The sequence below is a fragment of the Idiotropiscis lumnitzeri genome, chromosome 3 (assembly GCF_059441095.1).
Source record: "Idiotropiscis lumnitzeri isolate Australia: NSW breed Sydney's pygmy pipehorse chromosome 3, RoL_Ilum_1.0, whole genome shotgun sequence".
In the NCBI taxonomy this organism is placed as follows: Eukaryota; Metazoa; Chordata; class Actinopteri; order Syngnathiformes; family Syngnathidae; genus Idiotropiscis; species Idiotropiscis lumnitzeri.
In genome coordinates this window covers 21,369,678-21,383,636 of record NC_142393.1, presented here as the reverse complement: position 1 = coordinate 21,383,636, position 13,959 = coordinate 21,369,678, and the positions used below count along the sequence as shown (strand labels likewise).

Sequence of the window (13,959 nt, the reverse complement as noted above, 5' to 3'; positions counted from 1 at the left end):
TCTCGCAAATATGTCTGTCGGGGTCACTGACACAATAAAAGGATTCACTCCCTTCTTCATATAGAAGTATTTCCACGACACCCGCTCAACCTGCCTGGTGGCTCACGCCCCTCCCTGCTCTCGCCTTTCTAACCGACTTGATATTTCCTCCTGTCACTCCCTGATTTCAATCGTTGTGCCTTCCACTGCCACACTTTCAGCCTTTTTAATTGCTTGTTGGACCATGGGTGATAAACTGTGGACAGAAGAGCAGTTTAACTGCCCCGTGTGTCTGGATCTCCCAAACGATCCGGTCACCATCCCCTGCGGGCACAGCTACTGCATGGCCTGTATTAAGGACTACTGGACCAAGGATGATCCCAATTGTGTCTACAGTTGCCCTCAGTGCCGTCAAACTTTCTGTCCGCGGCCTTCGCTTTCCCGAAACACCATGCTGGCCGAAGCTGTGGAGCAGCTGCGCAGAGGAATCCCAAGATCTGAGGTCTCTAGAAGCATGAAACTAAAAAGGCAAAATAGTCTGTCCTCCTCGGCAGTGCAGTGCGACCTGTGCCAAGGAGAGCGAAGGGCAGCGGTCAAAACCTGTCTGGTGTGTATGAGTTCGTACTGCGACAACCACCTGAAACCTCACCAGACCACCAAAGCCCTCAAAGAACACGAGTTGATAGTGCCGACCGGTAACTTGGCTGAGAAGATCTGCTCCCAGCACAAGTACTTGCAGGAGTTCTTCTGTCGCCAGTGTAAGGTGTTCATCTGTTGGCTGTGCACAAGTAACCAGCACAAAGGTCACGAGAGCGTCTCCACCAAGGCTGAACGCATGGAGAAAGAGGTGAGTGAGGCTGAATCGTTAAGATCGGGAATGACATTTCTTGATTAGAATTGTTTCTTCAAAGAGGATTAGGGCAGCCCTGACTGGTCAGAACAAAATGCCAAATAAACGTAACCTTCATGCGCACCCCTAAATGTCATATGAATTAAACCAAAAAGCCCTTTTTGCTTTTTTTTTTTTTTTTTTTTTTTTTTTTTTTTAGAAAAATGTCACAATGTTACAATGATAAAGTCATATTATCAAGTGGTTAAAGTAATATTATGAGAAGATAGTCCTATTTTTTAAACAAAAAAAAAATCACAAGATATATCAATTATATATTTTGTCTGGAAAATAAGATGAAATCTTACCAGAATAAAATCAAGATAAACATTTAATATTAAAGGCAAAGTTTAAAAGAGAAGGAAATAAAAAATACAACTTTATATATATTACACCTTTTTAAGACACTTTGTATTTTCTATAAATGTAACTTTTGTTCTCAACAGAAATCTATTCCTGGAATAATACATCGATTGCACAGGAATCATGTCAGATTTGTTTCACCACCGTCAATTGGCTGGAGCAAATGTAGGCAAGACTAACTGGTTTTGGATGTTTGCTTTACTGGCATGTCATTGCCCATACTATTGGTGAGCATTTTTTCAAATGATGCAACGCAATAATTGAAAAATAGTATGCGACCCCCCCCAAGCTTCGGACTGTCAGGCTTTTGCAGAGTCACCAGCCAGGTTGAAGACATTCCTAACGACATTCCTGTTCATTTATCACACTCAGCTTCTGGCGGGTTTTTTTTGCGGCGTCTGATTGATGTCACTGGTTGTCCTTTTCTCTCGACTGCAGAAATCGCTGTCCGAAATGCAGGCGGAAAATCAGAAGAAGCTCAAAGACAGACAACAGGAGCTGAAAGACATGAAGAAGATGATGGATGGGATGAAGGTAAGAAATGGAACAGTTAACCCTGCCTGGCCCCATCCGCCCCCGCAATCTGGGTTTCGGTTTTGACTATTTTTCTTGGCCTGCTTTACCTCAATTTTGTGGTTTACTTTGGGTGTATTTGCACTTCCAGTCACTAGGTCACGTGTTTAGCACTGTCAACTTGACAGAAAAAGAATGAAAACAGCAAGTATTTTCAAACCTGCCTCACTTTTTCTGAAGTGTCTAGGAAGAGATTATTGAATGTCTCAATTCTTTGCCATCCTGCATTTTATCCCTACTAAAAGCAATGCAGGCGCATTTTTTAATCAACATTTTTTAGCATGAGTAATCACGTACATTGATTTATATAAATTTCTATCTTGGAGGGAAAATCATACCAAGTATTTGTTTCTATATTGTGGATTTCACTTATTGCAGCGGAGGTCTGGAACATAGCCCCCACAAAAGAGGGGGGGGTTACTGTATTTACTACATTCACTCCATTTCAAAAATCAGTTAGGGGTCACATTTTAATTGAATCATCAATCATCATTTTTTTTTGTTTTCCTTTATTCATCGACAGTGTGAATGTTTAAATTCTAATGTATGAATCACTAGCCTATAGACCCTTAAATTGCCCCCAATATGATTGTGTAACTGCTGGGGCATCCAGCACGCGTGTACTGAGACCAATTCCTGCTGCACGTACAGCGTTCTGCAGAGCGCGTTCACAGCGACTCCGAGAAAGTGCTGATGGAGCTCCAGCGCTCGGTGGAGAGACTCCAGGAACTGATTGAGGAGGTGCTGGATGAGACCGGCCGGGAAAAGATGGAACAAGCCCAGGAGGTGACTGATAGTCTGGAGGCAGAGATCAAGGAACTAAAGAGGAGGGAGGCGCAGATGAAGGACCTGGCTCAAAGCGAGGACCACATTTACTACCTGCAGGTTTGAGGTTCACTTCCTTTCCGCCCAAGGTGATGTTCTCTGCTTTGAAAGGCCACATTTAATTAGGAGCCTTACAATTCCTATCAGATGTATGACAGCATGTGCAGTCCACTTGAGTCGGGAGACCTTCCGGCCGTGCAGGTCAACCATGACGCTTCTTTTGACACTGTGCGGGATGCCATTCTAGACCTTCGGGAGCAAGTGGAGAACTTGTGCAACGTGGAGCTGGGCAAGATCACCAAAAAAGGTCTGGATTAAAGACGAATTTGAAGGAAATATTTCAAATGTGACTATTTCATTGAAATGTGAATGCTATCTGAAATAATGGGGTTTATACATGAAACATGACTTTTCAGTTAAATAGAGACATTTAATTTAAATATGAGAGAGTGAGAGAGACAGAGTGAGAATGGATGCACATGATTATTATGATTATATACTGCATTCAAAGTTTTAACTGTTGAATGGAAATTGAAATCAACTTTGACATTTTAGTTATTTATTTTATTGACGTCCATCCATTTTTTTAAATGTGTGTTCTGGGAAAGTGAGAGGAAACCAGAATAACCACAGCTATCGTTTGTCTTTCCGTTTTGCAGTCAATGAAACAACGTTATTCACACTGGGAGGTGGTAAGAATATAATCTTCTAATTTGAAACTACTGCTATAAAAATCACAATTTTGAGAGAACTAATAGTTTCTGTGTTGTATTTTTTTTTGTCATTCAGCCATCCGCAATCAGAGAGGTGGCCTCTTTAAATGTGAGCTTTGTTCTGCATGTTAAATAACAACGACAAGAAATTTTCAATGACCAAAATCCACTTTTTCCCTCTCCAGTATTTTCTGCTCTGGGATCACGCAACTCGAACGCAAACAACCGTTCAGCAAGTATGCCCTTCATCTTTTTCTGTCCATGTTCAAAGATCATCATCACAATTCAGAAAATAATACCAGAATGACTCTGCAGGCTCAACACCAACTATTTCCGTTACATCGCGAAGTACAGACAGGCGAGGACTGGGTAATGACATTCGCCAAACACGCTGTTTGTGTGTGAGCGGCAAAAAGTACTTCAAAGTGTTCACATCTGAAACAAACTTCATTGTAGGCTTTCGAGGTCAAGATGTGAGGAGCAGAGACACGTCACAAGGTGAGTCTTGAAAACCTAATCATGTCGCCGTGGTGGATCATGCCTCCTTTCTGTTGCAGAGGTCCCTCAGAGGTCACCCAGGCTATGGGACAGAAGACGGCGAGATGAAAGAGGGTCAAGTACAGGTGGGTGTAAAATTGTTATTCATTCAGTCTATTGTCTTCATTTGTATCAAGTGTGGATCTTAGCTCATTTTTGACCAGTCAATTTTCAGCTTTAATGTGTCAATCTAAACTTTCCAGTGCCTTCAGAATCATTAATGGTTGATGTAATTCAAAACAGTGGTTCTCAACTGTTGTCACAATTGGATCCACATTTTCCTATTTATTTACTATTTTTATTATTGTTGTAAACAGCACGGCGGGAGCCCAACCTCAGACCCAGCCCCAGACCCAGCCCGACGGCCAGTCCGACTCCAAGCAGGAGAGAATCCCCGTCTCTGTGGAGCAGGTCCAGTCACAATCAGGGTGGCCCAACTACTGCCACTCCCGCCCCAGTGAGCCCGAACCCTACCCAGACTCCTGCTCTTGTGCCAGCATCGTCTGGAGGTACAAAAATGATTTTGTTGTCTTATGAAACTGCCAAAACCCAGACATACCTTACATTTATATTGTATTCATAATATGTTCAGATCAATTTTGACACAGGACAAGAATAGCATCTCAATGAAATTATGAAATACATCTTTTCAAAATATAGCTTTGCAGGTGCAGATTTCACACCTGTGCCAAGGTGCTCTCTGACTTCAGTCTAACTTTTGTCCCTGATGCTTATCGTATTTACGATAATTCTTATGATGTGCTACTCTTTCAATGTTTTAATTTGAAAAAAAATAAAATAATTATATATATATATATATATATATATATATATATATATATATATATATATATACATATATACATTTGCAGGGTGATATTTTTCATGATATTTTGATTTCTGACTTGAAAAGCACACATGATTTAACAAAACACGTTTTTCACTCTTGTTTGATCAGCTTTCAGTCGCATGTCATCGATCAGCAGCATTTTCCGGTCCCGTCGTGGCAACACACCCGTAACCACCACACCGTTTGCAGGTACGTGAGCTCAGACTTCTCTTACTCTCGCTGATGCAATGTTGTCACATTCTAATCATGTTCCTGTTTAACAGGGGGGATGCCAGCTGTGTCTGAAACACCAATGGAAGGTAAGATACCATGGCTTGCCAAAATCTATTTTCATCACTTGAATGGAATCCCTCTGAATCCCATTTTATCATTACAGTTAATCCTGGTCTGTTCTTGGACTCACCCGGCCCCACTGCCACTAATAACAATCCTGCTTTCCCTGCAAGTGAGTGAAATGACAAAGCAATGTCTGTAATTAGTTAATTACACAATTATAGAATGCATTTTAATTATATTTCTAATTACAATACTTCCAGCACAAACATCAACTAAACACTTTTCATGAGATATTTTGTATGTTTTCTGACATATTTTGCTGTGTTTGGCGCACCCCTGTTACAAGCAGAAACCAGAAAAGCAACATTTTCTGAAATATTCATTACTAAATCATTTTTGATTAAATGCAGAAATGTAAACTCTATTTAAATGGTAAATTAATTTTTCAGTAACAGTTGGTTGCAAATCACATGTTGATGTTAAAGTTTTGGCTCAAGAATGCAAGCTAGCTGTGTTAGCCGCTATGCTAACTTGTCAAGACCAAACGTCACCAAGTAATAATTAAGAAAAACCTTTCCGTGTATATTTTATATTCAGTTGTGTTTTCCCACATTATTGTTAAGAGTGTTGTATTGGTTTGAGTGACACAGTCCGTTAAAAAAAAAAAAAAAAAAAAGAGGAGATGACTTGTTTGGGTCTACTCTTGGTCAGAGCATTTTTTCTCTCCTCCTCTCGATAGTTAATATGTCAAATGGTAGCAATTATGCTTTCAACTCAAGTTGTGCCTCTCAACTTAAACTTAACCCCGTGACTAAAACATTACACCAATGTCTGCGATAAAACAAAATGGCAACAACTATGTCAGGGAAGCCATACTGTATTTATTTTGGAAGTTAGTAATCAAGATGGAGAGATGAGAAAAAAAATCAAGACAGTGGTAAATTGAGTTCAATATTATTGTAAACCATTGTAATATCACATAGTGTGAACTTTGACACTGCACTACAGGATTAATTGGAAAATAAATGTACAGAAATGACGATTCACTTAACCACATTGTGGTCACCAACAACTAGACATTTTTTGCTTATCTCTTATGTTTTACTGCCATCAGTAAGAGAAATCAGCCTTGACAGCTTCCAGGCTCCAGAACCGAGGGCAAGAGAGGAGTTCCTGCAATGTAAGTCTCACTTGTACCTGTTATTATATCAACTTCGCATGTATTTTGAAGAACTACCCTAAATCTTAATAATTTGTCATTATTCATTGCATTTCGACCACAAAAAAAACAAAAAAAATATCTTTTCAAACCAACTTTGGCCATGCTGAAGAATTTGCGTGTGCATTGTAAATTCAGCATGTTTTTGACATCACCTTTGTATTAAATCTCAATTTAAAAGAAATTGTCTTGGTTACTTGAGATATTGTACAAGTGTAGAAAAGATTGAACATTTTCAGCAGTACGTTAAATAACTTTCAATTGGTCGAATTGCCATTACTGGTATTGTGACTTACTTTGACTTACTTTTATCCCACTAGTTGCGTTGATGTTTGACAACGTTCTTTTTTTTTTTGGAGAATTCCATTTGTTTTTGATCCCTTAGTAATGGTAGAACAATTGTTAAAATACAGCAAAATACAGTACATAATTTATTCCAGAATCACACTTGTAACTCAAAGAGGTGGTCATTAAGTTCCTGTCAGTATTTCTGGCAATCCACATGGGCCCAGTCTGGCCCTTGTGGGCAACAGCCAATTGGCGTCAAGAACATAGTTTCTACATCACACGTAGGCGCCACACAAGCAAACACACAGCCAAATAAATGAAAAAAATAAATAAAAGCAACAAACACACACACACACACACACACCCCGGTTATCAGTGAAATAATGAAAGTCTGTGGGACTAAAATGTATATAACACTGTTTTGTTTATTTATTTGGCTATGTGTGAGGTGTGCGGTAAATCCCCTTTTGGGTGACTCGAACTGACTGAAATACTGACAAGAACTCACAAATGGACTAAAGCACTAACGACCGCCCAGTTCCGGTAACTCACAACACTATTAAACTGAATGGTCAAATGTCATTCATCTGTTCAGCCTCCCAAGGAAAACAACAAAAAAATCCAATGGGTTTATGAAATGAGGGAAACAATAGCACATTCTGATTATACTTGGTTAAAAAGAGACATATACTGTAATGGAAACTCAGCTCCTCAGTACGGCTTTAATATTAGTCATTCTTCACAGAGGATATATAAAATATGCCTGTGTGTTTTGTTGTATTATATTTGTTGTGGTCTAATAGGACATAACAAGAGAAGAGAAAAAGATGGATTATGGGTCACTGTGCAGACAAAGAATGAGCAACTGAGTGTGAATGATAGCTTCATATTATTTTCTCTCTTTCTTGTAGATTCTGTGAATTTCACCCTTGATCCAAACAGCGCCCACCGTCGCCTGGTTCTCACTGAGGGCAACACCAAAGCAACCTTGCAAGGGCAAATGGCGCCCTATCCGGAGACCCCCCAACGTTTTGATGGCTGGACCCAGGTCATGTGCGGGACCCCACTGTATTCCCAGCGTTCCTATTGGGAAGTGGAGTGGCGAGGCCGAGGTTCGACCATGGGTGTGGCGTACGGATCACTGAGCAGGAAGGGCTCGGACGCCAGGGCGGGAATCGGCTACAACGCCCAGTCGTGGTCGCTGGAGCTCTCCGACACTTGCTGCTCAGCGCTGCACGATAACGCAAAGAGGGACATAGCGGTCACCTACTCCCCCCGTATGGGCATCTTTGTTGATTTGTCCGCAGGAACGCTGACGTTCTATGGGGTGGCCGAGAGCATGACACACCTTCACACGTTCCGGGCAAACTTTACCCAGCCCCTCTATGCTGTTTTTGGGGTGGGGAGTGGAGTCGGAGTGGGTTTGGACTTTGCACTTGGACAGTTCAACTCCACCTCTGACAGCATCAAGCTGTGTCCCATGTGAGGGAGGACCCGTATAGAGCAAGAGATGTTTTTTTTTTTTAAATTGTTGGTCTTAATTTGTGTCTATAATTGAACACACTTCCAACCATTTAATTTAAATATTCTGTTGATCAGGGGCATCATTACATACTTACCCCCTGCATTTGATTGTTATGTTGTTAAAATGCCGCACGGTATAAAGTTCAAATTGGCATCAACTCATGCTGTAGCATGACGTTATAGCCCGTCGTATATTTTTTCTCATATTAATTCATTGGTGTAAATCTTTAAAGCACACACATATAGGAGACATTCATTTTTCCATTGTTTTATTGTAAAAATGCAGGTGACTAATTAACAGCTATAAGTTGCTTACAGAAACTTCTGCAAGGATAAGCTTTAACCAGGTGACATCCAACTACCATAAAGCTTCAAGATATAAACAGTCTACCTTCAGTCTTAAAAACACACCAGCATTTTATGCGGGTTAAAATATCTTTGAGCTAAAATACATGAAAGCAAGTACATAAAATAAAAAAAAATAATGGCATGATTTTGGTAATCTTCCAGATCTGGACAAAAAAGACAATTCTACACTATATTGTGAAAGAAATATTTTTCCTCAATAGGTTAGCCTAAGAAAAAACTAATTTTAAATACAAACATCAAAGTGCAGTAACTCAGTGTGAGTCTGGACGGACTGTAAAATAAAACATGCAAATAATACACAAACAGTGGTGAAAAGGCAAGACAGCAACACTTCCGACTTCTACGTAAGGCAGCTTATAATTAAAAATAGAAATGAAATAAAAATAATACACCACACACACACACACACACACACAATACCCAACTTTCGTTGTCAGGTTCTGACCTTAACCAGCTCCCATGAACATGCTGGGACTTGAAGACCTGGAAATGAGAATGTCACGTAGGCATCCAAAAATGCTGGAAAGGGGACTTTGGTCGACTGTGAAATTGTACACGAGTTTATGTCAGAAGCTGGGTATGACGAAAAATGAACCTGCCAAAGGCTCATGTCTCTTCTAAAAGGCCTTTGCTGTCTAAAAACAGGGTGTCCCCAAAAAAGTCTGCCCATCATTTAGCAGTCTAAAATAGTGATTCGAAATTTGTGGTACCTAGACTCACAAAGGTGATACATGGGTGGGGGTACTTGGGGATCGCTATATTAAATGTTCAAAGTGTGCACAATGTTATAATAATGATAAATACACTTTATAGGAATAAAACCTCTCTCTACCTTATTTTTGATGAACACACGCACTACCACACTACTATATTTTAACATTGGTCAATATGATAGTAACTTGGAGAGATAAGTACAGTATTTCTAGATGAAGAACAGCCAATTCTCAAGGAAATTAGCTAAAATTTTAACGAGTAAAATCTATGTTGGAAGGAGACGTGTGGATTTATTTCCCTCGACTTCAAGATAATGAACCTGATGCTTAGGAAACGTAGTTACTCAGACATTCATATTTCAGTTGATGCCAATACTTTGGGGCACACCCTGTACTTTAATTCCTAAATTCATATTGAGGCCACGACTGAAGAAGCCCTTGGAACAAGTCTGGAGTTAAACATGAATGAACATACAGAGACCATCATTTCTGAAATCACCATAGCCTGAAACACCTTCTTCTCTTTCACGTCCACAAAACCTTCTTTTCTCATTTAAGTAACGCCATATCAATACACACTCTCACGATAATTATGTCCATGTGGTATATCTTCCGCCATTACAAAATATCCAGAGCCGTTCAACATGGTACCACAAGCCCACTAAGACAAAAGCTAAGGCCTGAAAACTAGAATCATGGCTAACAGGTAGCCTGCAGTTTAAAAATTCAGTTCAAATCTGTTGTGCTTTGGAATCAAGTCATAAAAACAGGCGGGAGAGGGATCAGGCAACATAAGCTGGACTTGTAGGGGCAATGATGGAGTTTAGGACTCCCCCGAACGTGGCGGGATGTTCGAGGTGACTTTTGTGCATCTTTGTTTGAGATTTCCCCACGGTGGCGGGGGGAGCGCCAGGGAGGTGGGGTGAGGGGGAGGCAAGGGCCGACCTGCCTGCTTTCCCGTCCGTGCGCCGATCATCGCTGGAAGGCTCTGGTTGCGCCTCAGACCATCCAGCAGGCTCCCGCCGCCTGCCGACACAAAAGTGGCGGACGCCTGTGGGACCTTGGTTAATCCCATTTGATGCAGCCTGTCCAGAAGGCTAACATTAAGCGGGTCCGGGAGCACCCCCCGGGTGGAGTTCTCCCGGGAGGGACTGGGTAGGTCGGGATGCGGGGAGCGGCCCAGGTTCAAGCCGTAAACGTCTCGCAGAAACACCTCGGCCGGCCTCGACGCCAGGAAATTGTCAGCCAAGTGCTGGCGGCCCTCGGATCCGGGTGTGTGTGAGGGTGAGTTGGGGGGCGTGCCCGGGAGGAGTCGAAGAAGGGGCTGCGGGGGCGTAGGTCCTGCGCATAAAGGCGGGGTTTCTGTGGAGACTTGTGCAGAAATGCCTCTCTCCAGGACCAACTTGGCCAAACCACTGGCGGCCACAGGGGGGCGCCGGACGGGAAAGGCGTCTCCCAGGCTCAGTCGGCAAGGCGTCAGCGGGGTACTGGGTCCTGTCCTCATGGAGCTGGGCGTGTTGACATTGACAGATGACTGTGAACTATAGAGTATAAAAAGACACCATATAAGTCATCCTTAAAGGCCATTTTGGTATGACGTCACACATCATTTGAGACACATTCAAATCTTGCTAGCGGTACTATCACTGCACAATATTCTCAGTTAAAGAGATGTGCTTTGATCGCTCAGTCAGAGTTTGGTTCCCTGCCTGTCCCTTTCGAAGCTGCCACTGCGCAAGCAGGCAGTCTTTCAGTTCAACTATTTATGACATCCACTTAAATGACCCTTTGCATCAACAGGTTTAAACAGGTTGTTTTTTTTCAAGGTCATCGAAAAGTATCTCAATTGTGGTAAAACAAGTTTTTCATGAAGGAGGAGGAGGAGCGAGAAGGAGGAGAAGAAGAAGGAGGAGCAGAAGAATCAAGCTCCCTCTAGTGGTATGAGAAAGAATCACATAATTAATGTAAACATAATATTCACATTTAGACAAACTAAAATTGTACCTACTAGAATTAAGCTTTTTTTTTTTTTTAAGTACAATTCCATTTCATTTAAAATTGAAAATTACATTAGCATTTCATCTTTAGTGTTTTGTTCAAATGTTTCTTTGGAAGTCCAATTTCTATTTTATATTTATCACTTTTTACGTGCAATACATTTGTCATTGATTTAAGTTATTTTATTTTCCATATTGAAGATGTGTTCAAAGTGTGCATAGTTAAAGTGGATTACACATAATATTAAATATACTGTTTAGGAATTAAACCGCTTTCTTGCTATTTAACAGTACATGGAAATGTTCAGGCGGACGGACCTTTCCGTGACTTGTGTGACATCACAAGGGTGCAGGATGCGGCAGGTGGTGAAAGTGTAGGTGGAGAAAGTGGAACTCTGACACTTGACTGGATTTCGGACTGCACACAAACAAGAAATTGAAATGAAATCCAACATAGACATCAACTGCTCGGATTGATGGGGCAATGTTCCATTTTTTTATGGCCCACGGAGCATTTAAAGTACCTGGTCAAGAGACAAATGTGTTGCATTCATTTAAAATGTGATGATCCATCTGCCCGATAGTGTTTACCTGTGCTTGACTGGACTGTCGTTGAGGAAACATTTGGAGCAGAGTGAGATGTGCTGGATGCCTCAGCGGGAGTGGACAGCGGCTGGGATGGCGAGAAAGGAGCGGCAGGAAGAGGCGCACCCGAAAGCTTTCTGTCTTTCTTCTCCTCAGGCGTAGATGAGCAGCGCACTTGGAAGACAATTCCGCCTTCCTCCTCGTCTTCCTCTTTTCCTGTCTCCGCTGCACCTTTCTCCAAGACGCCAGCCTCCCCGTCTCTGTGTGCTTCATCTTCCTCATCTTCCTCCATGTCATTCAGCCGGTAAACGGCATCCTGGCCGAGCGGCCGGAAACCCTTGGTGACAACTCCAGGGTGCGGGTCCAGGATGGTGGCCAGGTGAGGTTTGGCAAGCTGCTGCCAATGATGGAGCGTCAGTGAGCCTGAAGACAAAAAGGTGAAAATGTTACAGTAATGTCAAGGCCAAGTCATAGCTCGCGATGATCACCTTCCATAGGCTTGACAATCTGAAGCTTCTCTGGCAGGAAGGTCTTGAAGACGCTGGAGCCAATGGAGAGTTCCGACAGATTGGAAAAGGAGGAGAACATGCTTCCCATTGGCGAGCTGCAGCCGCTTCCTGCATCGTGAGTCTCTGCCCCAGCCAGGGTCCGCAGCTTTTTCTCCCGCTCTGCCTTGAAGAACTGGTGCTCGGACAAGAAGTTCTGCCGTCGAAGTGACAGGCGATGCAACGCTTTCGTGAGGTCGTTCCCACCCGGGAAGCCCGGCTGGCCCAATGGCGCCTCATCTCTACAAACACAAAATTCAAATCCATCTTGTCTGATTGCATTGCCTTACTATATGTCTTACCCCTGAGAAGAAGGAAAGGGCTGCGCAGTCATCACCAGAGAGTTCCGTGCAGAACCAGGAATTGGCGGCGTTGCTGAATGGGGCCGAGATGTTGAAGAGTTGATGGAGCGGACAGTCTGGAAGACTCGCTTCTGGGAAATCCTGGGGTAGAAGATCCATTAGATATGACTGACCACAAAAGTACACGACACTATCATGATGATACAGTTTTGTTTGCCTGACAGTAAATGACAATGTCACTAAACAGCTTATAGCCCCTTTTTTGAAGAAATGTTCACAATCTTTGGCCAAGAGTTAATTTCAGCCTGGGTTGTTAGTGGAAAGGGAGTTTTCAACACACATGTAGATACAAACACACAGGTCTGACATTGTATTACAGTGACCATCTTACCTTTGGTCCTGAAAGGCAGTTTCTTCTTCGACACATAACTCTCTCCTCATGGTGCCTTCAATCTCCGCAGCCAGTGAATCCTGCGCATGCACACAAGCATAATGTCTATCGTAACTGAAACATAAATAAATACAGAAATGTTCTTCAAAAGGGTGTCCTCTCACCATGGGGTAGAGGCCAGAGGAGAGATGCCGTCGCATGCCAGACGGGGAAGTGTTTTTGTTGCGTAGCTCCCTGACCTCCTCCTGGGACTCGTGGAGCATTTCGACACACTCGGCGTTCCTCTCGGCCAGCTCGTTCAACTACATCGGCATAAAAATTTACCACTCAATGAAAACATCTTGAAAATGTGTCTGTGAAGAGGCATTGACACGGTACCTCCGCTGTGAGTTGTCTCTGGGCCTCTTTGGAAGCCTGTAAATGGATCCTCAGCTCCTCTTTCTCCAAAGCCAGCTTAAAAGCAATAGTGACAATGTTGGGGACTGCTGGCTGAGTTATCAAAGCCATACAGGACGCATAAGGGCTGAACAGTTAATCAAATTCAAATTGGCATTGCAATGTAGCACATTGCAATTTTCAATTTGCAAAGGCTTCAATTGGGGGGTTGTCTGTGTATTGTTATACATTGCTTATTGCTTGTGTTTGTTAAATAACACAGGGGAAGAGGAAATCGAAAAAAAAATAATCACAATTGCATTATTTAGGGGAAAAAATAGCAATTAGATTATTTGTTAAAATCATTCAGCCCTAGCATATACAGTATATGCAAGACGCTATAAACCTTTGGACTGAGTTCCTCACCTCCTTCACCCGATGTTGCAGCTCTACAATTTGGGAGAGCAACTGGGCGATCTCCTCCTGGTGCTTGACCAGCTCCTCGTGCTTCTGAGACAATTCATCAGTCATAGACACCATCTGGCTGTTGGACTGACCTGAGGGGAGCAAGCGCAAAAAGCATGTTGTTGTCTTCACAATTTTCATGCTGTCATTGGTGTGTATAACTTCCTGGTTACAGTTCTTT

The 13,959-nt window shown here is 42.4% G+C and overlaps 2 protein-coding genes across 4 annotated transcripts in view; one reads left to right on the top strand and one right to left on the bottom strand.

Annotated features, from left to right (window-relative positions):
* The first annotated feature begins 155 nt into the window (after positions 1–155).
* Positions 156–9,226, top strand: trim25l (tripartite motif containing 25, like). 2 transcript variants are annotated; one of them, XM_088289202.1, is made up of 16 exons: positions 156–826; positions 1,670–1,765; positions 2,456–2,689; positions 2,777–2,936; positions 3,289–3,318; positions 3,419–3,451; positions 3,528–3,578; positions 3,658–3,711; positions 3,799–3,840; positions 3,900–3,965; positions 4,197–4,388; positions 4,838–4,918; positions 4,993–5,028; positions 5,106–5,174; positions 6,120–6,185; positions 7,424–9,226. In XM_088289202.1, exons 1-16 carry the CDS (start codon positions 224–226, stop codon positions 7,996–7,998), a joined length of 2,388 nt encoding a protein of 795 aa, XP_088145328.1. In that variant the 5' UTR covers positions 156–223; the 3' UTR covers positions 7,999–9,226. The 2 variants fall into 2 exon arrangements, with proteins under 2 accessions (XP_088145328.1, XP_088145327.1); XM_088289201.1 differs by having other exon boundaries at positions 3,289–3,321.
* Positions 8,289–13,959, bottom strand: part of trak2 (trafficking protein, kinesin binding 2) — a 13,763-nt gene continuing 8,092 nt past the window's right edge. For both annotated transcript variants that reach the window (XM_088289199.1, XM_088289200.1), the window contains 9 exons: positions 13,740–13,870; positions 13,317–13,391; positions 13,103–13,240; positions 12,939–13,018; positions 12,548–12,688; positions 12,189–12,487; positions 11,707–12,123; positions 11,434–11,533; positions 8,289–10,659 (listed from right to left, as the gene is read on the bottom strand). In XM_088289199.1, coding sequence (XP_088145325.1) covers positions 9,942–10,659; positions 11,434–11,533; positions 11,707–12,123; positions 12,189–12,487; positions 12,548–12,688; positions 12,939–13,018; positions 13,103–13,240; positions 13,317–13,391; positions 13,740–13,870 — 2,099 coding nt within the window. In that variant the 3' untranslated portion in view covers positions 8,289–9,941. The remainder of the gene's footprint in view (positions 10,660–11,433; positions 11,534–11,706; positions 12,124–12,188; positions 12,488–12,547; positions 12,689–12,938; positions 13,019–13,102; positions 13,241–13,316; positions 13,392–13,739; positions 13,871–13,959) is intronic.